General features: G+C 39.2%; 1 protein-coding gene across 5 annotated transcripts in view; it reads right to left on the bottom strand.

Annotated features, from left to right (window-relative positions):
* Nucleotides 1-25732, bottom strand: part of UTRN (utrophin) — a 481942-nt gene that overhangs the window by 9390 nt on the left and 446820 nt on the right. For 4 of the 5 annotated variants that reach the window (XM_047859243.1, XM_047859241.1, XM_047859242.1 and 1 more), the window contains 7 exons: nt 21202-21338; nt 15317-15355; nt 15026-15091; nt 13884-13949; nt 4834-4992; nt 4242-4482; nt 1159-1267 (listed from right to left, as the gene is read on the bottom strand). In XM_047859243.1, the coding sequence (XP_047715199.1) occupies nt 1159-1267; nt 4242-4482; nt 4834-4992; nt 13884-13949; nt 15026-15091; nt 15317-15355; nt 21202-21338 (817 nt within the window). The remainder of the gene's footprint in view (nt 1-1158; nt 1268-4241; nt 4483-4833; nt 4993-13883; nt 13950-15025; nt 15092-15316; nt 15356-21201; nt 21339-25732) is intronic. The other variant, XM_047859244.1, reaches the window with a different exon arrangement.

Raw genomic sequence — 25732 nt, 5'->3', positions numbered from 1 at the left:
CAACATTGGGAGAAAAACCCTAATCCTGGCCTCTAAATATCAACATGAAAATAAGACTCTATGAAAAGGACAATTTTGGGGAATAATATTAAAACCATTTTTGTATCAATCTGTTGGTAATATAATTTCATACAAAATAAAATGCATTAGATGTCTCTGTAGGAAGACTCCATGTGCCAAGGGAAAACTTATGAGTGAAAAATAAGTTAATGTGGTCATATTATTTCAATTTGTTAGATGAAATTCCATTAGTTTGCATTCCAAGTGTTTTTTTATATAAAAAATATTCTACCAGTTTCTTTTTTCTTCCTTCTTTCTTCTTGGAGACTTTGGCATGGACTAGCTTATGCTGCTACAAATCTAGAGGTAGTTTTGAAGATACTTTTTACCTTGATTTTTATTCTATAACCAAGAGCAAAATAATTCACTTCTTTAAAACAATTCAGATTAATATTAATACCTTAGGTTTCCTTCTGATTAATGCAGCAAAATATATCTTAGAAACAAATTAATTTGGTTAAAATATATGGTCTTCAGTAGAATTTCAGAACTTAAATTTCATCAATAACAAAATGCCATTCCTGAATACTGGTTGACAGAGGCTTTCTTAGCAGAGGTGACAAGTCCCCTTTGTGACCAATAATAGGCTAGGTGAGACCTTGGCCTCAGACAGGGGCAGGAAGGGTGGCAATGTCTATAGGGATGAGGATGGAAAAAGCAGAATATTCATTCCCAGACCTGGGCAGAGAAAACCACGCTTGGTATATAATATACTTCAGGATTATTTTCTGAATACGTATAAATATAAATTTTAAAGACAGAAAATTTACTTTAAAAAAAGAATCACTCTGAAGGCAAAGCCAAAATGAAATTGTTGCTCATCCCCAAACGAAAAGAGTACTTTTTTCCATCTTTCACCAAAATTCAATCCACTACTATACAGTATATAAGCAAATATATTATAGATTCTTATTCTGGAATGTTTGCTTTTTTGGTCTTGTTAAAATGTCTTTGTATGCAGCTGAGCACGAAGAGAGTATGAAACTCCTTTCTGCTCTAAGGTACCGGGGAGGAAGAACACAGTTGAAAATGAAAAACCAACCAATGGCGAAGCGTAGAGCAGAGCGGGGGAGTTGGCCGGGTCTTAAGGACACCAACCTGCTTGGTGGAACTGTGGGCCAGGGTCTGGATCCAGCGAGTAGGTCAGTGCAGCCTGCTGAGGTGAAGGCCAGGAGGAGACACCGTTGATTCGGGAATCAGATTCCGGCTGCAATCACATGCAGATGTTAAGGCAGAGGAAGAATTCAAATAACACGTTTCTGTTTCTTACTTCCATGGATAACTGAGACATGTAGAGTTCTTTGGTCTCAGACATTCAGAACACATGTTTTCATCAGTCTGGTGGGTTCACTACGATCTCAGCTGAATACTGGGTGGTCTGCTCCCTTCAGTTCGGGCTCCTTGAACAGCTCAGTTGGTTATAATGCAAGATTTATTTTTCAGTGTCAGTTACATCCCTCAATTGTGCTATTATTTTTATGTCAACCAAGTGAATCTAGAAACAGGTTTCATTCATCTGTAAAAAAAAACGAGCACTGCTTCTCATACAGTAAATTTATCCAATTTCAAAATCAGCTCATTTGTTTATTTAAATCAATATTTCAGTGTGGTATCAGAGACTTAAGAACACAATTTTGGATTCACATGCTTGAATTCAAACTCCACCACTCAGTACCTGCCTGAGCAAATTTTATAACCTTCTATGCCTTGGATTCTTTTCCTTTCCTCCCTCCCTCCCTTCCTCCCTCCCTTCCTCCCTCCCTTCCTTCCTTCCTTCCTTCCTTCCTTCCTTCCTCCCTCCCTCCCTCCCTCCCTTCCTTCCTTCCTTCCTTCCTTGAGAGTGAGCGAGCATGCAAGTTGGAGAGAAGCAGAGAGAGAATCCCAAGCAGGCTCTGTGCTCAGTGCAGAGACTGATGTGGGGCTCGATCCCACAACCCTGGGATTTTGACCTGAGCTGAAATCAAGAGTTGGATGCTCAACTGACTGAGCCACCCAGGTGCTCTTGTGCTGTGGATTCTTTATTTGTAAACTGGGGACAGACGGTGAAACGATTGCCTGTGTTAAAGGATTTTGTGAGGAGGGTGTTCAGTTAGTGTTTCCTCTGAGATCAGAACAGGATCTGACACCTAGAAAACACTTTGTAAATGCACTCTGCACAAAGCTTTGAAATAGTGATGGATAAATTGACAAGTACATAGTCAAATTAGAAAGCGCGATTCATTTTCCAGGGAGTGCAGAAATTACAATATTCTTGATGGCGGCTTTTCCATTAGATTTATATTAGTTGAAGTCTGGAGGCTCTGCCAGTTTTTACTATCAGGTAAATTTTCCATCTACTTCTGGCATTCATGCTAAGTCATTAAGGAGAGATAAGAGGTCCACAGTCTGGGATACACAAAGCCATTTAGATATCAGCTATCTCTAAAAGCATTACTGTGCAATTCTGGAGGCACATGAGCCATTAGGCAGCTCTGTCTAATGGGGTGGTGAGAGTCAGGGGGAGGGTGCGGAGTGTGCATATGCAGAAGAGCCGTTAGCTCTCCAACAGGCTCTGGCAAATAAAGATTGTTTCGTTTCTGCAATGATTCCATCGCTGCACTAGGTTAATGATAATACTTCATATTTTAAATCAGAGATTTCAAGAGAAAATTCATCCTTTCCACCACGGGGAAACTTCAAATTCACACTGGTAGAGTATATGTAGCTTTTCCAGTGTATGTGACTGGCAGGGAGGAGGATTCAAACATTCCAAAGGACTCAAAGAAAGCCAGGCTTTGGGGAACTCTAGGGGTACTACTGCTTTCTAATGGGGCACCCTTTGGAGGCCCAAAGTAAGCCTTCCCCAAAACAGTCTAATATAAATTCCGAAACAGTGACACACATACAGAAAACTATATGGTCAAAAGGGGTGATCTGTGGCCTGTTGTGTAGGTAATGCAGAAATTACACTGGTTTGAATGATTCTGACAAGTTAAAAAATACTGACAGCAACTATGACAAGGTGGTTTTCTGAAATTTGAGAAAATCACTGGAGAAAAAGTTGTTTCTGTCTTTGGATAAATCACTTCTGCAGAAAGGCATGCCTAGTCACTGCCTGGGGCCCCACACTCTACAGTCCAGAGAAAAAGGCAAAAGATGACATGAATGTTGGTGTCATATATTTTTCAGGAAAGAGAAAGTCTAGCCCCATCTGTGGGGATTCTACCCAATAGGCACCTGTTACCAAGGCGTCTTCATTGCTAGTTCTGTGGCATGACTCCCATTCTTTAACTGCTAGATGTAATCAAGCACTTAATTCTCTATGGCATTGTATCTCTATGTGCAGTACTATCTTGTTATATTTTGTATTATCTTGTCTTGGTCCCTAATAAGACTGCAAGCACCAAAACACTCCGTCTGATGCCTCTTCTATATCTCAAAGGACAGTATTTTTCAAAATTGTGGGCTATTACCCACTGATGAGCTATAAAATTGATTTGGTAGGTGCTGACCAGCACAAAGAAAGAGAGAGAGAAAAAAAATGGAAGGGATGTAGAGATAAAGAGAACACAGGAAAGAATAGAGGAAGAAGGAAGGAAGGAAGGAAGGATAGAAGGCAGGCAGGCACGGGGAGTAAGGAAGAAAGGAAGGAAATTTAAAAGTAGAAAATAAGAGACAGCCTTTCTTTATAATAATTATTTTGTATTTGCCATACAGGTGTGCATTCATCATAATGTAAATTCTATTTCTTATCATCAAGAAAGTATACAAATTGCCATAAAACATGGCCCAGTGTTAGGAAATGATAGCTGCACATTAATAAACATCTGTTACTTAATTTCTTGAAAAGAGCTCACTGGAAGAAAGGCTTTCGCTTGAACAGTTCAGATCACTTCCTTCCCCTTAACCTCTACAGAGTTTCCCACATGTAATGTATGCAGATGTATGTTACAGGGTCTTTCCTTTTAAAGTACTCAGAGCTGAGACAGATTTCAGCGTTACCAAAGAGTGGGAAACTCCACTTTTTGAGCGATTGGAGGGTGTGATACTTCCATCTGAAGAGGGATTCCTAAGCCAGTCTTAATCAGGTGTGGAGGTGACAGTCTGCGAGTGAGCCCCTCTGCTGATGCTGAGACCATGCTCCGGGACAGCGACGGGCTGGGAGGGGGCGTGGGAGCCCCACCAAGGTGCACACACTCTACCTGCTCCAGCAGCTGTCGAAGGCGGTGGAGCTGAGACTCCAGCTGCTTATTGTGATCTTCTAAAATCTGCATCCTGGCCTCCAGACGACCTTTGTGCTGCCTGAGGAGTTTTGCTTCTGCTATAAGTTCTGAGTCCTCAGATGTGTGGTGAGGAGACACGACAGAGTCTGGAGGTGACCCGACAGGGAGACCCCTTCTCAGGTGCTGCTCCTTCAGCTGCTCATATTCCACCTGCAGGTTTCTAGTGCAGAAAAGGAACAACTGGAATTACTACTGTGGGCACGGTTTTCTCTCCAAAACTGCCCAGATTGAGCTCAGGAGACTTCTTCTCAGGTAGAAACATTAAACAGTGAGATGAGTAAGCAAGGACAAAGCTATAGCTTTAAGCAAGTGTTCCCTGAACCCTCACGTTCATAATCTGCAGCCAGTGCCCCAGTCTGTTAATCCCCAATAAGATTTTGACTCCACCTTGACTTCTTAGAAACCACTTCTGAAAAGAGAATGGGTAGGGATCATACTGAAGTTATTATTAAGGAATCTCCCATTAGAAGTTTGCCCAGGGGGCACAAATCTTCTCCCAGGTTGAACACACCTCTGTTCTTCCTCCAGGTCGGCAATGATCCGCTCCAGTTCTCCACGTTCTTCCCTTTCTACCGACTTCAGGATCTGAGCTGGGCTCTGGGGCTGGCTGACCGGGGACTCCCCTCCGAGCGTCTGACAGTACTGCTGGATGAGGGCATGCTCGTCCTCCCTAGGGAGACAAATCACACACACACACACACACACACACACACACACACACACACACTGAGGCTCATGTCTGGATGGAAGCGAAGTAGAAACAATGACGGTCGGGATGGCTGCTGGGCCAAGTTTGATCTAAAGCTCAATGTTCCTCTATGTCTCTTTGAAACTCTGGGAAGATATTTGGGGCACCTAGCTGGCTCAGTCAGAGGAGCATGTGACCCTTGATCTCAGGGTCGTGAGTTCAAGCCCCATGTTGAGTGTGGATATTACTAAAATAAACAAATAAACCGTATTTAAAAAAAAAACTCTAGGAAGATATTTATCTAAAAGGTAGGTATACTACGCATACCAACATTTCATGCTTTGCCTTAGACTAACACGTACATATCACAAACCTCAGAAGAGATATTCTACTCAGCAGAGGTATCAAATAAGGTACACTACTTAGTTAATATAAGAGATACTTTAGGCAAAATTGATAATCGAATGCCAAAAGAGTAGATTAATAGACTTAATCAAAAATAAACTGCTCTACACTGAATGTATATCCCTGAAATTCATATGTGGAAACTGAAGCCTCAGTGTGATGGTACTTGGAGGCGGGACATTTGGGAGGTAATTGGGTCATGAGGGTGGAGCTTCATGAATGGGATTAGCGCCCTTAAAAAGACCCTCCAGAGAGCTCCCGTCCCTTCTGCCATTTGAGGATACAGTGGGAAGAGGACCATCTATGACCCAGGAAGAAGGCTCTAACAAGACCCCAAATCTGCTAGTACTTTGATCTTGAACTTTCCAGTCTCCAAAACTGTGATAAATAAATGTTGTTTATAAGCTGCCCAGCCTGTATTACTGTGTTATAGCAGCCCAAATGGACTGAGGCCTGAGTTGATTTCACTGTCTTTAGCATTTGGTTGAAAGTCATTTTGTAATGCTTTGTAACCCACAGAATGGAAAAATATAATCCTCATATTCTTTTATTTAAATAACATAACAAAAATGATCATTGTAGATACTCATAAAATATCTGCCATATTTTTATTTGATATTACCATCAATCATTTTGCATTAAAACAGGACATACAGTTATTTACATTCTCCTTCTTTTCTAACTACTGGTCTAATGAATTAGACATATCAATCATGTGGTCGAATCTAATGATTGGCAGAAACGGAAGCATAAAAAAAAGACAAAATTGATACATTCTTGAGAAGTAAATGCTCAGCATCATGCCTGAAAGGTCTTCCTTTCCTTTATGGGGAGATCCAGTCTGATCTCTCTGTACTCGTGAAAATGACAGACCTCCCGGCTAACGCTAGCTGGAGGGTCCAGCTACAGAATGAATACTTTAGCAGATTGTACCCGGTGTGTTTTGATGGTGTTGGTAAACAAATCCTGAAGCTATGGATTTATAGGATAGGGCTTCAGAAAAGCATGTAAGTAGCTCTTAGAGTGTAAAATGGAGCTGTCTCATGACAGAACCAGTGCCTGTCAAAGGGACGTGCCTGCAAATGTCCCTTAGAGACTTCACCTGTTGAACTGGGGTCAGAGCACACCCTAATGCAGTCAGAAGGAGTCTGCTGAGCAGCAGTGGCAGTCTGGGACCCCTTACTTGTGCCCTGCAGCTGACGAGCAGCACTTGATACTAGGTAAGATCTCTGATTCCTCTGAGTCTGATTTGAAAATCCAACCCTGTGTGACCACAGTTTACTGTGGTAAAAAGGGGACTTGAAATTGCATCTGAGAGTTAGCGAGCTCATAGAAAAGCTGTGTCCGGAGCACTGAGATCAGAGTGATATGATGAAGCAAATGAAAGAAAAATGAGTGTTAGGCCTGCAGAACAGCCAAAGCCAAGGTTCAGATGAACTACTGATTGGTTTTGTTTGCTTCCTTGATTGGTAAACCCCTCCCTCTCTCTAAATTTATATATGGAGACAATATAAACATTGATACCTGACCTTACCATCCTTCTACTGGCAAATTCAGTAGGGTGAGGAGTAGGACCTTTACCACACAGTTAGAAACTGGAAATAAGGAGCATGGATGGGATAAAGACTGAAAGAAGCTATGACATCACCCTTTGATTACCTTTCCTGAGAAAATGTGGTATCGCTGAAAACTAAAGGTGCCTCTAGAAGAATCTCATGCTTGTTCTTAACTTTAGAGGGATGAGGATAAGAGGAGGGACAGGTATGGGACCACTGTAGGGCAGCAGCATTTAAAAGGTCCTGGGCTGCCCAAGTAGCTAAATCAGACAGAAATGTGGCAAGGATGTGTCTGAGGGGTAGGCGTCTTCCTCATGGGAAATATATGGCCAATGCTCTAAACCTAACTGTATCATGAAGGGGCAGAAGGGGCAGAAGGGACAGAAGGGACAGAAGTTGACCATCAGGCCAACGCATCAACACCGTGTGACACCAAGTAGCTAAGGATGGCAAAACTTAAACACAATGATCCTTATCACCATCAGTGTTTGGAGGCACTTTATCTGGTTCAGGAGAGAGAATCCATAGTGAGGGAGCATATACAAAGAGGAAAAATACAAAGTATAAAGACATAGTGGAGATAAAATAAAGTAATAGCAAAGTAAGAGAGTAACTGAACACTTTGTAAATATTTCTCAGGCTAAAAAGAAAAAAAGAACAAAAAAACTAAAAAGTCTGAGTACCCCAAAAAATAATAACAAAAGAGAAACATGAAATTTCTCTATTTTAAAGAGAAAGCATCACAAGCAATCAACCAAAAATCAAAACAAAAAAGTAGATCTTGCAAACAAAAGCAAAAGGTTTAGCCTCCTACTCTCTGTAATATTCCATGTCGAAAGACTATGGAACTATATCTAGAGTCCTGACCCAGCCATTGATATGACCAGCCAGATAGCACAAATGTGCAGCAAAGCACTTTGTCTATAGAACAGAAGAAAGAAAGCACAAGTAAGGAAAATGCAAAATAGAGAGAACAAAAGCAGATCTTAATCTCAGGGACCGCAATGACAGGTAAACTGATTCTCACATTGGTTAAAAAAAAAAATTTTTTTTAAGAGAGAAACAGAGAGACAGAGTATGAGTGGGGGAGGGGCAGAGAGCGGGGGAGACACAGAATCTGAAACAGGCTCCAGGCTCTGAGCTGTCAGCACAGAGTCTGATGCGGAGCTTGAACTCACGAACTGTGAGATCATGACCTTGAGCCGAAGCTGGATGCTTAACCGACTGAGCCACCCAGACGTGCACCCCCCCATCCCCGCTGCCCCCCCAAAAACAATTTTATGATTCCTATGAACAAGCACCTAAAAGGAAATGAAGGACTAAAACTAAAGTTAAAAACATATACAATACGAACAAGAAGTGCTAAAGGAAAACTTGGGTCCCGTAAGCTACCTGGTGGGTCTATGATATGACTGAATCCTAGCACGGAGGTCCTCTCTTGTCGGAAGGTACCATCACACCATATATGCCCTTAGAACATTCATGCCAGTAAGCGTCAGACTCAGGGACTATATTTAGTGCTTAATATTAACACAAACTAAATTTTTGCTTTAAGGATTTAGGGACTATCCACAGTGAAACAAATAAACACACAAACAAGTCACAATTAGATCTGAGATATATTTTGTTGTAAACATTGGCCTAGCTTCATTTCTTCTGGGAAGTTGATAGGGTTTAACATATTATTGTAATTATCATCATCACCACTATCATTACATTCTTTTATTAAGGTACCTGAAAAGGGTTTAAGGCAATTTCTTTTAAAAAAAATAATTTATATATAACACATAATTTTAGCCTTAAGTGTTTTTCACAGATTATTAGGCCTAAAAGTTAAATATAAAAATAAATACATTCAAGCTCTTAATTATATATAGTAAAAACCAAGAGCATACCCTTTAAGTACAGATAGTATGTGAGGTACCAGATTAGGGCCTTTAAATGTCAATAGTGCAAAAATAGAAAAGGTTGCAAAAATACAGATCTGCGCCACTGAAATACCCTCAAATGGACTCTGTTTATACCATATTTAAGTTGTGCATAGTAAATACTATCTGGATTACAAAATTAGTACATATCAGATGACAAAAGAAGTGTGATTCATTCAATGACCTTTTGAAAGAATGCAAGACATAAATAAATAAAAATAACAATAATTTCCCTCCTTTCAAGGGTTATTCCATTCCAGGCTTCAGAGGTGCAAACAGCAATGCCAGTGCGAACCACACCAGCCTCCCAAGTTAGATCTTTCCACATAAAACAGTGTCACTCAAGGGCAGGCAGCAGATGGGGGGAGAGACACCCTGATGGCAATGGCCTTGGGATCTATCCTTCAGTACCTGCCACTGAGATGCCCTAGGACTATCTTAGGTCCTGTTTTCTGTTTGACTCATGGATGCTTAACTCCTCCTAAAAATTAATGTCCTCAAAATTAATGTCTTTTTATATTATCCAGAGCCAGATTTTCAGGAGGAAAGGGAGCACTGGGAATTGGGTGTATGTGGGGAAGAGCTGGGAGACTGATTAACATGTAGGCTGGGGAGGCAGAAGTCCAAGATGCATGGGAGTGCAACAACTCATTAACCAGCTTCACAGAAGATGAACGCAGTCGGGAGCCAGGGAATTGGTTCCACAGACCAATTTGAGGGACAGAAAAAGGCTCAAACCACAGGTTAGGATGGCTGCTTTTCAAGACACAAATGACAAAAGGACCTTGGGTAACTTACAATCCCAAGTTCAAATCTCAAAATTCACACCTCAAAGCACAGGGATCTCTTTGATCACCTATGGCTGAGACCATCCCAAAGCACCTTTAGGAGATGGGTCTTAGAGGGGCTGAATTACAAACTCTCCTGGTTAGGTCTGGACTGTGAAGCAGAAGCGTGCGTGCAGACGGGCAGGAGCAGGACAAGGAATGTGATGACCCCCAGGGGGAATGAAGATGCCCTGACCTGCCCCCCACCCCCCACCGCAGTTCTCCCATCTGGGAAACCCTCCTCCACAGCACAGTGAGCTGGTCAGGGGTGGTCGGGAGTGCCTGTGCTGGGAGCCAGGCTGCCTGCACCTGAGCTCCACTACTGACTATGAAACCCTGGGCAAGCTCCTTAAACTCTTAGGGCCTCAGTTTATTCAGCCGTAAAATGGTGGTCACAGAAACACGAGTAGCATCTCAAAAGGTTCTGTGAGGATTAAATAAGTGAAGATGGCAAAGTGCTTATGCTTAGTGCAGCGTCTGGCTCAATACGCTCTGCACGGAGGGAGAGATGGTGGTTGTTTTGTATCATCACTGTTGTTATTCAAAGGAAACCTAGTAATATTTTTATGACCTAGACTGGAATAACAGAAACCTCCACTCAAAAGGGCCTGGAGGAAAGGTAGAGAATTCAAGAATGAGAAACATTCCAAAACGTATTGTAGAAATTTGCTAACTAATACCATCTTTTTTTTTTTTTTTTGCTTAAGGCACTCTGAGTTAGCTTTTAGTTTTTCCCAACGATGAAAATTGCTAAGATTCTGATGCTGGCTGCCTCAGGACAGACCTAAGAGCGAAACAGAAGAGCTGTCTTGAGGAGACACCGAACCCTCATTTAGAAGCTGGCGACACTGCTGGGTGGTGCAGAAAACTGTCATCTATCGTCTCAGGATTGTTTCATGACCCTGTCGATGCTGGACTTTAGGAATTTTCCAGGGGAAGGCCAGGGTTACGGTGTGCTACATACTTCCTGCCACTGCAGGAAGGTCCCGTAAGAAACAAATACACCGGGACCAAAGAAGGAACGGTATGACGGCATCCTGTTGAGAGCAGCAAACGTTTCTTCCAAATATCCCGTGATCCAAGATGCTACATGATTAGATAGGAAACACAGAAGGGCAGTCAGAGAAGCAAATAGTGGGGCTTGGGTCCTAACCCTTCCGTCACAAATTCTGAGGAGTGCTCTCAGCCCAAAGAAGGTAGGCATCTTCATTGGAAGACTCTATCCACTGGGAGAAAAGGTATTTATTGTAGCATGTGTAATACTTACTTTGTCAAGTCGATAGTACTGGTTACATGGAAATGCTTAAATAAGTAAATATTACACATTTAAGTGAGGATGGTGGACCACCCCACGTCACACCACTGGATTCCAGATCCAGCACACGACTTCAATGACTTGGTGTCCTTGTTTGCAATCTTACTCAAATGGAGGAGTCACTGCCATGGTCGCAGGAAAAGAATCCCAGGATATTCAGTAATTCAAATGGTGAAAGGGCAAAGGGCTTCCCGGACTGATCAAAATAAGATTTACTAACATATTCACTAAGAAAATACTAATGCACCAGGAACTGGAAAAAGATTTCACTTTAGTGGCTGATAGATACGTTCTTATAGTGTTAACTTAACTGAATATTACATTTAAGGAAGAGTTTGTTTCCTTGACTTTTCCAGTAACTAGAGGCCACCTGCATTCCTCTACCTTTAAATTTTTTCTTTTCTTTTTTTAAGTTTTATTTTTGTTTTTGCAGAGAGAGAGAGACAGAGACAGAGACAGAGCATGAGTGGGGGAGGGGCAGACAGAGAGGGAGACACAGAATCTGAAACAGGCTCCAGGCTCTGAGCTGTCAGCACAGAGCCTGACGCGGGGCTCAAACTCATGGACAGTGAGATCACGACCTGAGCCAAAGTCAGACGCTCAACCGACTGAGCCACCCAGGTGCCCCCATTCCTCTACCTTTAAAGCCAGTGGCGTAGCATCTGGAAATCTCCCTGTATCTGACCTCTTTCTTTCATGGCGATATCCTTCTCTAACTGACCCTCCCCACTTCTTATAAGGACTCATGGGATTATATGGGGTCCACCCAAATCTAGGATAATCTCCCCATCTCAAGATACTTAACTTAATCACATGTGCAAGTTCCATCTTGCTATATAAAGTGACACCTTCTTAAATTTCAGGGATTAGGATGTAGACTTCTTTTGGGGGTCATTATTCTCTCTACCAAAAATGCCCTTCCCATGCTCTTCCTCTGTAGAAACACTTAATCATCTCTCCTCTAACCCATAAGACTCATGAAGACAGTATTTACATCTATAGGCTTTTACAGTACTGGGTATATGGCAGTGGCATGCTGATAAACATTTAACAAGCTTTCCAAAAAATTAATGAATAAAAAGGCACTGAATTGTAGCCTTTGCAATTTCTACGGTTTAAATACTCTCACCAAGGCCAATTTCAAACTAATGACTTTACTGAATGTAGAGTCTGGAAAAGACACGCAGTTGCACACCATCTGACAAATACAATTAATTACCCCAAGAACACAGAAATAGTACAATGAGGTAGACTAAGGCATGGTGAGTTTTGAGTATTACCTTCATTTTCATTTGACTCTAATTTATTTAATTGTAAGTGTATACAAATTAATTTCTGTAATGGCTCTGTTTAACAAACAGCCTACAAACTTCCTGAAAATGTATCCATCAGATCTCAAAACTGGCCCTAGCACATAACTGCATGGTGGGTATATAAGAAACATTTGTTGGACAGATGGATGAGTTAATATGTCTAATGATGGTATATTAAAATGTATTCAGCTTGTAGTCATCTGATTATTGTTTTTTCTCAGACATCAGTAATAAATTTAAAAAGAGTGTTTATTTTAATTTGAAGATAGGATGTACTAAATTTGAACATTACCTTTACTCTGTTCAGAGGGCATGACAAACACATTTTAAAGAATTTAAATTTGGTTTTAATTATTTTGGTCTTTATTACTATTTTTTTATTTCATCTAATTCTTTGGCTATTATGAACCTTGTAGAAATTATGTTGATTTAGGGGATACTCCAGATATCTAACTGCTTTATATAAAATACATACTAGTAGCTAAATATGAAACAAGCATTATAAATATGCTATTATCTTGGTTTGGGAATTGTTTCATATTCATAGTACATGAATAATAATGCACAAATCGCAACTGTATTCTTGTAAAGTATTAACATGCTAATGTTTGAAATTTAAAATTGAAAAACCTAATACATTTTTATTTATAAGCTTAATGATAGTAAAACACTTTTAAAAATATTGGTAGGAAGCTATTCTGTATTAGAGTGCTTAAAGTATTTCAATTTGGCTCTCTCCATGGCCTTTTTTAGTGTAAGACATCTGAGTATTATGTTCTGTAACTTTCCTGTCTACCTACAGCTTCCCACCAGATCCAAACAATGAACCTGCCTAAGTCAAGTAAATGTGACACTATTGAAATCTCTTAGATATCATTCAAAATGAAAAAAAAATGTTAATTCCGAGGAGGGGGAAGAAAAGGGAAAGGTCCTAAACAATATTACACACAATAATAGGATAATCAGAGATAAAATATTTGCCTAGAAAATTTTTCTGAGAGTATTTTTCTAAAGTTAACGAGGCTTTTCCTGCTTGCTAAGATAATAAAATATTGGCAAGAGAAACAATATTTTTCAATGAAGAGTGGGGACTGTATGTCCAAACTTGTGTGGGTCATAGTTGTTAAATGGCAGAGATGATGGAGAAAATGCGAGTCAGCAAAAGAGGATTTTACAGAAGGGCATCATTCTATGGAAATGCATCTGTTAATTATCAACAAGAAGTATCTGACAAATGGAATGAATATCTATACCTGTATTTATACATAAAACAATCCGATCTTCCTGAGGCAGTTAGTTGATAAATACAGAATTTTTTCATTAACTTACATGAAACTAAATAAATAAACATATCCAGCTTATGTTATCACGGCTTGAGAGCATAAAATCTATGCAGACATTTTTGTAACCACACTTATCAATTTTGATTGGGATCAAAATTCAGAGCCACAATCAGTGAAGATTACTTCCGACAGCCAGGACACAGAAACTAGCCTTCCCAGGCGGTGCTAATTTCATGTTTTACTTACACACTTCCTGTGGTAGAGCTGCTATCAGTGAGGAAAGACCCATTAGTCCTTTCCATCTGGGCCAGGCTGAAGAATGAAAAGAAAGAGGTTAGACAGTGTGGCCACATGGGGCATGGTCAGTTGGAGGTCCATTCTCTGTTTTTCTCAAACTGTCATGATTCTGACAAAATAGGAAAAGGTCCAAATCTCCTAACAAGATTGGAAATTTAAAATAATACCTCATCTTGAGTTACCTTTCTACCACCACTGTCTTTAGACTTGTCGGCCTCCATCTTTTACCATGTCATATAGGCTCTCAAGGGACCTAGGCTCCTAACTGATTTCCCAGACCCTCCAGTTTGGTTTTCATTCTCAGAAATCTGATTATGCTCCTCTCCTGCCTAAAGACTCTCCATGACCCCCCTTTAACTAAAGATATAGCCCCACTCCTTAGCAAGTGGGCCTTCTTTATCTGACTTGAGCTTCTATTCCTTTACTCCTCATTCCTTTATTTGCAGTTCTTTAAACAAGCCATGTTCTTTCCCAGCTCAATGCTTTTGAGTACATTTTTCCATTAATCTAAGCCTGCCTTTTCCCAGAAATTCTGTCTGGCTGAGACCCAGTTTGAATGTTACTATTTATATGATGCTTAAACTAACCTCTTTAGGCATAGCTACTTGCTAGCACCAGAGATAGTTACTATACCCTTCGTTTATGAAAGTTTATGCATGCCATCAAGACCAGACGATACTTTATATTGTTTAAGGACTCTAAAATAAACCTCTATAATAAAGCATTAGCATAAATTTAATTACATATGGTAAGTCACATGTGCACCATCTCCTGAGAACACTTTCAATTCTGACTCTCATTCATTAAACTGGGTTACACTATCTAAATCCTGTTTCGTATGGTGTTTGGATTCTCATGAGCTCAATAATCACATCCCATGGAGATTTACTCTTCACAGAATGTATGGCAGGTATTTGGTAAAGTGCAAACTGCAACATGGAAAGATGAGAGCCCAGATTCCAAATATAATGGAATCACGACTCTCACAAAACATCCCTTAAATCAAGGCATGTTAATGCTACAGGATTCATACAGAAATAGATACGTTCTGGGCGGCAGCGCAGCAGAGGGCTCCCATCAAAGTCTCTTACCGTGTGGCATACTGTTCTATTCTGGAATGGGTGTCATCATGAAACAGCTGAGGAGACTGTGAGGGGCTATAAAAGAAAAAGCAAAGAAACAGTTTTATGTTCCAATATTGACAGATGTTGCCATTAGGAATGTTAGCTTGGTTAAACACTGAATTTGCCATGCAAACAAACCATGAGGATTGTTACCCAGGAGGTAGACTATTCTCTTAGTTCACGAGTTTCATAATCACCCCCCTGCTAATGACACCGATCAGAGTGCCGGCTCCTGCAGACGGAGCTGTGAATACTCACTCATAGTGCTCTGGCCACATGCTGATGAGTGTCACAGGACTGCAGAGGGGGAGAGGGAAACAGAAGTCACGGAACTAGCACTAGAGAGCGATTTCAGACAAGAGCAGCGGGAGGCTGGGGGAGAAGGCATTCTCAGCCGCCTTCTACTCTCACGTTTGGTCGCCCCGAGGTGCACCGGGGGGGGGGGGGGGGGGGGGGGAATCAAAAGTAACACAAAGTCCCTGTTTGTTCTGGAGAAGACGCTGTGTATTCAAGTGCCTGCTGGAGCTTTTCACAAATATTACAGGATATTTGTTACAGGACAGCAACCACATCTTGAAATGGTCTTATTGGAAAAAAAAGAAAGAAACAAAAATGCTCCTGCAATAAGTTTAAACATGATGCTCCATAATATACCAAGGGATGATGCAATCAGATTTTTGTTCTTCCCGGAGAAGAAACTTGGTCAGAAAGATAAAGTTAAATTCCAAAGACTATACTATCCACTGATGGCAGCGTTGCAGTAAAATGAGACTGTTCTGATTCTTTGTCCAGTTTTCAATGTAAAAATCCGAATCCACGTGTACACAGAGTATCACAACTCACAGAGACACTGAAAGCAGATGTTACCTAGATCCTCTCCCCTATACCCAGCCCCAAATTTTTACATTATCAATAAGGCTGAAAGCAACTGGATGGTGATACGCTTTCTTCACACAAAATTCTTTCTGGAAGTTGAATCTCTGAAACTGATAATATCAGGAAATGTGTTCGGCTTGAGTCAGGCCTGACTCTGGAGCTTGATCATTCAGTACCACTCCTGACCCTGGGGGACCCTAGGGGAGCTACTGATGAATATGGGAATTTTAAAAGTCTAAAGGAAATGAGTTCTCTATTTAATTAAATAAGTCTCCTGCAAGAGCTCATGTTGATTGAAACAAAGGAGGAAAGTTTAAATCATTCTAGATCTACTTGATTCTATTTCTATTATACATACAAACTTAAGAAAAAGTTAATGATCTCATTATCTCCTGCTGGAAGCACAAGTTGATGTTTGAATAGCAAAGACTAAGAGACGAAGGGCATCTTACTGGGATGAAAAACTAAGACTATTTGGACCTCCTTTCAAAAACAGGCATTTATCCAGGCCGTGTCTGTCAGAATATCTGTAAATAGACTTAATCATCCACATGTAAGATAGCTAAAACAACAATGAAACAACACAGTATTATTCAGTGGATACGGATGTTAAATGTTACGTGAATGATTTACTATAAACTTTCCAAAAAATAATAACTCCTCGAGAGCATTTCTAAAACTCAAGTGTACTACAACATTTGCAGTAAACTTTAAGCACGAGAGAAATATGTATTTCTGATCTTAATTGAAGCTGGAAAAGCTCTGTGAAACCACATGACTAGTTCTTGTGAAGTTAATGCAGTCAGCACAAAAATGATTCATTGAACTACGATAAGAATGGCAGAGGTAGAAGGCTGAACCAAAGAAGTTCTCAAAAGAAAGTTTTTTATATATTGAGAACATGTCTAAGAAAAGAAATAAAGATTAACAAAGTCAAACTGAAGGCTTCATTGACTTCAAAGTATTTTGATTTGTAGAGAAAGAAAGGTTAAGTGATACATCTTCTCATTTAATTCTGGGAGACAAAAACAAGGCAATATCCTCACTGCGGCATAGTTAGAGAGTCTATAATTTAAGAGGGTTCAAAATAAGACCGATCTATGTGTTAGTCCACAGTTAATAATGTAGCCTATCCCTGCTTTCCAGAGTGGTGGCTGAATAGGGTGTTTTGGTTAATCACACACTAATATGCAAAGAATCAGACTCTTTACTTAATATAACATGAAATACGATCCAGACTTTCCTTGAAAAACTTAACGATTCTTTTAATGCCTTAGGCTTCCCGTCTTTTGCCTTCTTTGATCCATTTGCTCCAGAGTAAGTGGGGTCCCAGTGTGCTCTCACATATAAACCCTCAATGGCTCCCTATGTCTTTCACGATAAAACCCAAACACCTTGGCATGATTTACAAGGCCCCTGATTAGGTAGGTCCTGCTTTTCTCTCCTCTCTTATTTCTTGCTACTCTTCCCAGCTTCCCACCCTAGTTTCCAGAATGATCTTGTCTCTGGGCTTTTGAAGATACTTCCCTTGCCTAGAAACTCTCCCTTTCGTCATCCACACCAAACACTGCAGGTCTAGCTCTGTTAATCTTCCAGGTCTCAGGTTAGCTGTCACCTCCTCCAATCCAGTGCTCCACAACCATAGTTACACTTGACTACGAGTTGGTTCTTGCTACAGTAAGAACTCAAAAGAACAATGAAACTCATTTATTCCTCTTTAACCAACATCAGACAGAAGTGTCTACTTTACTTCTTTAATCTTTAAGGAAACCAACCTACCTTTTAGCCAAAAATAATATCTCAAAATTCTCAAATTATTTTTGTCACTATTTTAGCTTGTTTCTTAGGTTTATGTTCAATGGCAAATTTTTCTAACTTTTTTTAAACCTTTCTTTAAAGTTTATATATTTTGACAGAGACAGAGAGAGCATAAGTGAGGGAGGGGCACAGGGAAAGGGAGACAGAGAATCCCAAGCAGGCTCCTAGGGTCAGCGCACAGAGCCCGACGTGGGGCTTGAACTCATGAAACCATGAGATCATTACCTGAGCCGAAATTGAGAGTCGGACACTTAACCAACTGAGCCAACTAGGTGCCCCTCAATGGTAACTCTTTAATCAAGTTTTACTCATTTATGTTGATTTATTTTTTGAAAATTCTTGCACACACAGTTACAAAATTAACTGAATAAACCTAAGCATGAGTTTGTTTACCTCCTTTTAGTATTAACTCATTTTTCCCATAAATACCCTTCATGCACACATATCTCATTACTGGATAGGATAAGACACTACATTTTGCAGGGATGAAAAAGAAAGAAGCAAGAGAAAATTCCAATCAGCTTCATAAATAACTTTAACACATTTACCACTTGGCTGGTTTTTCTCCAATGTTCTCCCACAAATAGGAGAATAAATGAAATCAAACTTTACTACCCACTCACATAAATTGTTACACCAGAAGATTAAGTGGCCCTGTACTAGAAAGGGCTCAGCAGAAAAATGAACTATACCAACTCCAAAAACACGTTCTATGATTTAAAAAAGAAAACCTGCCCACTCTATCCAGTATCTCATAAATCTTTTTCAAAAAGAATCTTGTGACATCTGATTTAATCTTACACTCTTTCCTTTCTTTCTCTTGTTTTCCTCTCTCTGAAAACGCTGGTAAATTCATGATAGATGAAATGAAGCATTTTCAGAATTACAGCCAAAAATCATAGCACAAAATTATTTGGCATGTTTTTCTGTTCTTTTTTACTTTAACTGAGTCACTCAGAATAGAATGATTGATGTCAATGATTATTTTGACATTAAAAGAAAAGTTATCAAAAATGCTTAAAAGGAATTAAAAAAAAAAGATGAATCGACCTGCATGATTCATATGAAGGATGTAGATATTGGGACACAAAATACCAATGGTTTATCATAAGAGTGAAAGGCACATCACTAGTTCAAACTTATCAAATTATCCTATAAAAAAAAAAGCTATGTGATAATTCTATGCTTCAGGCATTACTGCGAAGGTTAATTAGATCTGATACCAAAGGAAGTAAAATTGTGCCTTTATCATGGGGTGTTCAGCACAGTTAAACTGTGTATTACATAGTAAAACAAATAAGAATGTAATAACATAAAACCTTTCAAAGAAAAGGACAAATACGTACCCACAAAACAAAGAGAGAACCAAAAATCTACTTTTCCTTATGGATTTTAAGCAGATGAATAGCTCTCTTTAAACTGAGATTGCTTCAACAAAATTTGTTCTAAAATGTACTGTGAAAGAAATAACTGGGAGGCATAATATTTTAATTGTACACAGTTTGATATCAAAGTTGTCAAAAAATTTGAAATATTTTGTATGCTTTAAATGCATATGTGCTATTTTTGGATCTATCAACATATACAGTTGTGCGCCCATAACAGTACCTACGGAGCGATGAAATATCTACTGTGCTTTGGCCGTGGTCTTCCTTTTGCTTCTTAGAAGTTCCACAAATTAACAAAAAACCCACAACATACATTTATACAAAAATGCAGCAAAGCCAGTGTTCTACAAAGCTTTATATGGAAAAAAATCCAGGCCAAATAGCCTGTCCTCTACTTTGAAATCTTTGAGACATGGATTGTCCTAATACTAGACTATTACTGCTCTCTGCTTATCTCTCAGATACACAATAAAATGAACAGTGGGTTTTAAAGGTTAAAGAAAGAAAGACTGATTGCACAAAAATTGCACTCAACACACTTTTTAATACTTCTTATTATATATTTTTTTCTACTGTATAATGTAGAAAACGTCACACTTCTGAGTTTCTTTTCTATAGGCATTTTGAGAGGGCATCTTTCTGTAACTAGAACATCCTATTTTTATGACTAGGCACTTTACTAATGACTAGCAATAAAAGTTCATTTTTCCCAAGATTGGAGTGTAGGAAAATTGCCACGGAAGTCATGTTTATGCTGATATTTTAAAAAGTGATTCAGGGGCACCTGGGTGGCTCATTCAATTATACGGCAGACCCTTGATTTCAGTTCAGGCATGATCTCGCAGTCGTGAGATTGAGCCCCAGGTCAGACTCTGCACTGGGCATGGAGCCTGCTTGGGATTCTCTCTCTCTCTCTCTCTCTCTCTCTCTCTCTCTCTCTCTCACTCGCTCTCATTCTCTCTCGCTCTCTCTCTCTCCCCCCTGCTCTGCCCCTCCCCTCCACACATGCTCTCTTTCTTAAAATAAAATAAAACAAAATAAAATATGATTCAAAAATTTAAAATCGACCGATTTTGATCTTGATATATAATTGTTTAGTAATTTAAAATTACTTCTTGCATTTCTTCTGGCTTGTTTTAAAAATTATTTTTCTTTTCATTTCAGGCTATCAATTGCTACTCTTCCTTATAATGCCATAGTAATTTTGCTACCTTGAGACTTTGTTTCATTCATGCTTATAAAATTGAATTACATACTTCAAAGAAATTTTGTCTATGTACCGTATATAGCTATCTTGTTTTACTGTCTTCATGCTCAAGAGAAAATAAATTAGAAATGTAAGATTTTGATGTGATTTTAGCACAGGTATATCAAAAGCAAGAGACTCAATATTATTAATAGATTTACATTAAAAACATGTAAAATAGGGACACCTGGGTGGCTCAGTTGGTTGAGCGCCCAACTTTGGCTCAGGTTGTGATCTCATGGCTCATGAGTTGGAGCCCCATGCTGGGCTCTGTGCTAACAGCTTTGGATTCTGTGTTGCCCTCTCTCTCTGCCCCTCCCCTGCTCACACTCCATCACTCCATTTCTCTCTCTCTCTCTCTCTCAAAAATAAAACATTAAAAAAATTTTTTAACGTGTAAAATAAGTGCAACACATACTTCATAAAATAGCAAAAATATCCCCAAAGGAGGAAAAATGGGAAATGAGTAAGGTAATGAAACAGCATATACCACAATTGGCTCTAAGTATTTTTAAGAGGAAAAGACATGACCAAGGCAAAGGTCAAACACACAGTAATACGTGTTTTTAAAGTGGAGGAACACATGCAAAATTAAACCTAAAATTTTAGCCATGGTATTATCAAAAGCCAACAGTAAAAATTCATGTTGTGAAGACTGATTCCAAGTTTAGTTTTACCTCTTTTAAAATGAAACGCTTTACCAAAACACAAATTCTTTCTGGTATCAGATAATTTCTCTGGGTGTCACTAACATAATAAAAGACAGTATCAGATAAAAGAGTACATAGAAGTTTTAATATTAAAGTTGAACTTACGTCTCTAAGTTGTCACCCTCAAGCACTGTCTGGACAGGCAGGTAGCCAAGCCGAGGATGTTTGGCAAAGTATTTCTTTGATCTGAACTTATTCTTCAGCACCTTTGTGAAGTCTCGTACATCTTCCCCAGATGTTGTCTAGGAGGATGAAAAAATTATACTTCTCCCATTAAAATGGAAGGAGATGTCTAGCTCCAATAAAATTAGAGCAGATATAAATTCATGCAATGAAATAACAAACAGTTTCAGTGGCTTTATGTATTTTTGGAATAACAAGTCGTGTCATGAAATAACATGGCAATCAGGACTCATCATTAAACACATCCAGCAATCAGTTTATAATTTTTTATTTTCTGTTGAAAATAAACCATCCTTAGCTCACTTCCTCAATATTTAAAAACTTAGGCCATGAAGTAAAGTTAGTTTTGGCAATGTTATTGGTTGATTCCTGTTACTGAAAGAGTTGCAATTTGATATTAAATGTTTAGTGATGATGAAGCATTCTGGATATAACATGGTTTCCACTAAGGTGAATAAACAAGTCTAATGACTTCACATGAGCCAGCATATATTGAAGTATGGAACATGAGAAAGCAATAACATAAGAGAGAAAGAGCAGGCCGCAATATTGTAAGGAGTACTACCCATCTGTCGTTCCCAAAAATGATATGGACTAAACTTTTATATTTATTTTTTAATATATATTTATTTTCTTATTTTATTTGGGGGGGGGGTGGGTATTGCTGAGCATGGAGCCCAATGTGGGGCTTGAACTCTCGACCCTGCAATCAAGACTTGAGCTGAGATCAAGAGTCGGATGCTTAATTGGCTGAGCCACCCAGGCTCCCAAACATGGACTAAATTTTTAATGCAGTATAAAATGTTACTGTTTCCTTAGCCATGTCAAGGTGATTAGTTAATAATCACTTGGGGTGACATGGGCTGAAATCTATCCCAACCCCATTCCCTCTTCCCATCTTATAAACTGTTCCCTAAGCCTCAGTTATCACCAATTCTAGTTTTTATTTGCAATATGTTATACAGATGCCAACTTTAGTCCTTCTGAAGATGTATTTAATAAATTTACATTACCTTAGAGGACTCAATTAAAACCTTAGTCGTTGGACTCCTAGTTGGCTTTTTAATTTTTTTTAATGTTTATTTATTTTTGAGACAGAGAGAGACACAGCATGAGCAGGGAAGGGGCAGAGAGAGAGGGAGACACAGAATGTGAAGCAGGCTCCAGGCTCTGAGCTGTCAGCACAGAGCCCGACGCGGGGCTCGAACTCACGAACTGTGAGATCATGACCTGAGCCGAAGTCGGGCGCTTAACTGACTGAGCCACCCAGGCGCCCCTGCTAGTTGGCTTTTAATACAAACCTGGATAGACCTCACTCCAATCACTTCACAAAACAAAACCAGAGGACTTTTCTAGAATAATGGTTTATTATTCTAATACTATGCTAAATACACTGCTTACTTATTGCCTGCCCCCCTCTACTTGCACCCTCCCCAGTCCATCATCTTTTCCTTCATGGCAAGCATCCCCGGGACTCATACCAACTTGTTTTGCAAACAGAAGCTTAAAAAAAATATAATTATTTTTTAAAACAACTAAATTCTGAGTCAGCCCTTATGTAGTTTGTAGCTTTCCATCTGCTCTTATTCTACCTAAATGTGTCTGTTTCTAGTACACGGTTAAGGGAACTTTTGATTCTCTAGGCTTGCAGAGCAGAGAAGAAACATAAATAAGCAACTTATTTATAATTAAAGTTCATCAATTTTTATCTCATTAAAAAAAAGTATAGCAAGGACCACCCACATTGTCCCAAGGCCTTGCCATCAGACCCACAATGTTCAATCTTTTCCTGAATAACACAGAATAAACCATATAATATCTGTAGTTATTTAGGTACTGATCCTTCCAAATATAAAGAAGTACAGAAAATAAGCTATTAATGAAAACGAACCAAAGGCAAAATATTGTTGAGAGATGATGGTTTGGGGGCACTAAGATCTAACCAGATAGAACAGGAGAAATAAGAAAAGACATTTGGGAATAAAGAAGGACATTTTTAGAGACAGAATATCTCTGGCTGAGAATAAAGCCAAAAGGACATATCATCTACTGTAAAGGACATTTGGACCTCTAGCAATGGGTATCACAGCTGCAGATCATTGTATTTGTAGATATTTTCCCTGAATGTTTTGGTAAAGCGAAGAAGGGAAGAAGTTTTCTATGACAGAAGTACAAAAAGGTGGCCCCTATGCAAGGATAAGCATTTATGATGCAATTTATTTCCAGGTCTGCTCTTAACACATTGTTAATATATAAGGAAATACCGGCCTCCAGCTTTTTACTTGGTCCACCTTCATCTGGCAGTAAAAAGGATTCACCACTAGAGCCAGTGGTTTTCAAGCCATACCCCGGGTTTTAATTCAGGAAGCCCTGAGTGGGGTGAGTGGGAGAAAAGGAGGGGTGGGCAGGCCCCGGGCCACTTACCCTGTCTGCCTCCACAAGGCAGTGTAGAGTACAGTGCTTTTTATATATTCACAGGGTTGTGTGACCATCACCTCAAAAAGAAACTCTGTACCCATTCGCTATCACTACCCCCCCCCCAACTCTTACCCCCTCCCCTCCCCTCCCCTCAGTTCCTGGCAAGTACTAATCCACTTCTGTTTCTATGGATTTGCCTATTCTGGATGTTTCTTATAAATGGAATTGTACGGTACGTGGTCTTTTGTGACTGGCTTCTTCCACTTAGCAGAATGTTCTTCTAACTATCTAAATTTAGGTTTTTCCATGAACTTTTTGCTTGGGGAAAAAATGACACATCATTCAAAAGTACAAGTCTGACTCCACATCAAGCATTCTTGAGCTAAATACATTCAAAACACGGAAGAACAAAGCAAAACCAACCGGCCAACCACCACCAACAAAAACCACCTCCCACAAAATGAAACGAAATGAAAAACAAGTAAAAAGCAACTACCTGCCTCCCCAGAGGGTATAGCAGGGGCTGACGTTAAATTCGAGTTTCTGATCATGTTCAAATTTAACATTTGATAAAACAAGTGCATTCTCATACAGAAAGAGCATACTTTTATTTCCTGATCGATTTTCATATTGAAGAAAAAAACCAATAGTTTTTCTTCTACCAATAGTTATAAAGGCACTAAATTCACTAATGCCATAAATTTTATGTAATATTAAAAGAAAAAGTGGAAGATAATTCATCCCACACGAATGAGGTGTTATTTTCAGGTTAGCAGAATGCATTTCTTTAGTTGAAAGAGAGTCAAGAAAATGAATTGGACCTATTTTCTCACCAAAAAAAGTTAAGAGATATTTTTACGTATTTGGTCTAATTTGCTACCTAATGACAGTACCTAATATCTTCTTTTTCAAAGCGCAAGAGCAATGGTTTGGTAAAAAGCAAAAAAAAGAGGACCACCCACCTAGCATAATAAATATCATCAAACTCAACTCTATCTTCACGCTAGGTATAATAGTTTGTGCTTTTTCTTTTTTAAGCAAATTACTATTGATACTATGATCTGAGGATGGACTTGAAAGTCACTCATTATTACACAAATTGTCCCACATTGGTAAAGTTATCCATGCATTTCTTGAAAGACTAGGTTTTTATCTATTGCTGTTAAGAAAAGAAAGAAGAACAAAAGATTTTGTAGATCTCGTTGTATGAGACAAGGCATAGAATTGGCATAGAATCCTGCCCCTTATAAATAGATTCCCTTCAGTCTCATTTTCCTAAAGTGAAATTAGCATCACTTTTTTGACCCCTCCAGACACAGACACTAAAGCTTTCCAGTATTCAGACCTAGAAATGAGTAAGGAGAAAGCTGCTCTTACAAACCTGGGTCTTTTCACCATACCAGCACTATGTCACTTCTCCTAGAAAAATGCAACAATCCTAACTTTTGTAAGAGAGAGAACCCATAGCCATTGACTAAAATACCTATTATTACATTAAGACACCCTGTAGGTTGATTTTTACAAAACTTATATTGAAATGTCATTTGATAACCTTTAAATTGCATGTCTGAGACACACTGAGTGTACATAAATTAGGGAAAAAATGCACATGAAAGAGAAAAAAAGAAAACCTTAAAACTGTCTGCTCTTTGACCACCCAGGGATAACCATGCTTAAAATGTTTGTGACTGGACCAACTTATTTTTTTTAATTCTTTTTATTGTATTTATTGTAAAAATGAAACACAGATCTATAAAACTACAACAAATGTATGGCTTAATGAATTATTATTATTTTAAATTTTATTTAAATCCAAGTTAGTTAACATATAGTGTAATTAATAATGGCTTTAGGAGTAGAATTTAGTGATTCATCACTTACATACAACATCCAGTGCTCATCCCAACAAGCGCCCTTCTAAATGCCCATCACCCATTTAGCCCATCCCCCCCACTCAACACCCTTCCAGAAACCCTCAGTTTGTTCTCTGTATTTAAGAGTCTCTTATGGTTTGCCTCCCTGTTTTCATCTTATT

Source organism: Prionailurus viverrinus, chromosome B2, assembly GCF_022837055.1.
Source record: "Prionailurus viverrinus isolate Anna chromosome B2, UM_Priviv_1.0, whole genome shotgun sequence".
NCBI lineage: Eukaryota > Metazoa > Chordata > Mammalia > Carnivora > Felidae > Prionailurus > Prionailurus viverrinus.
Note: the sequence above shows the minus strand (reverse complement) of the source record. Positions and strands in the feature narration are given on the sequence as shown.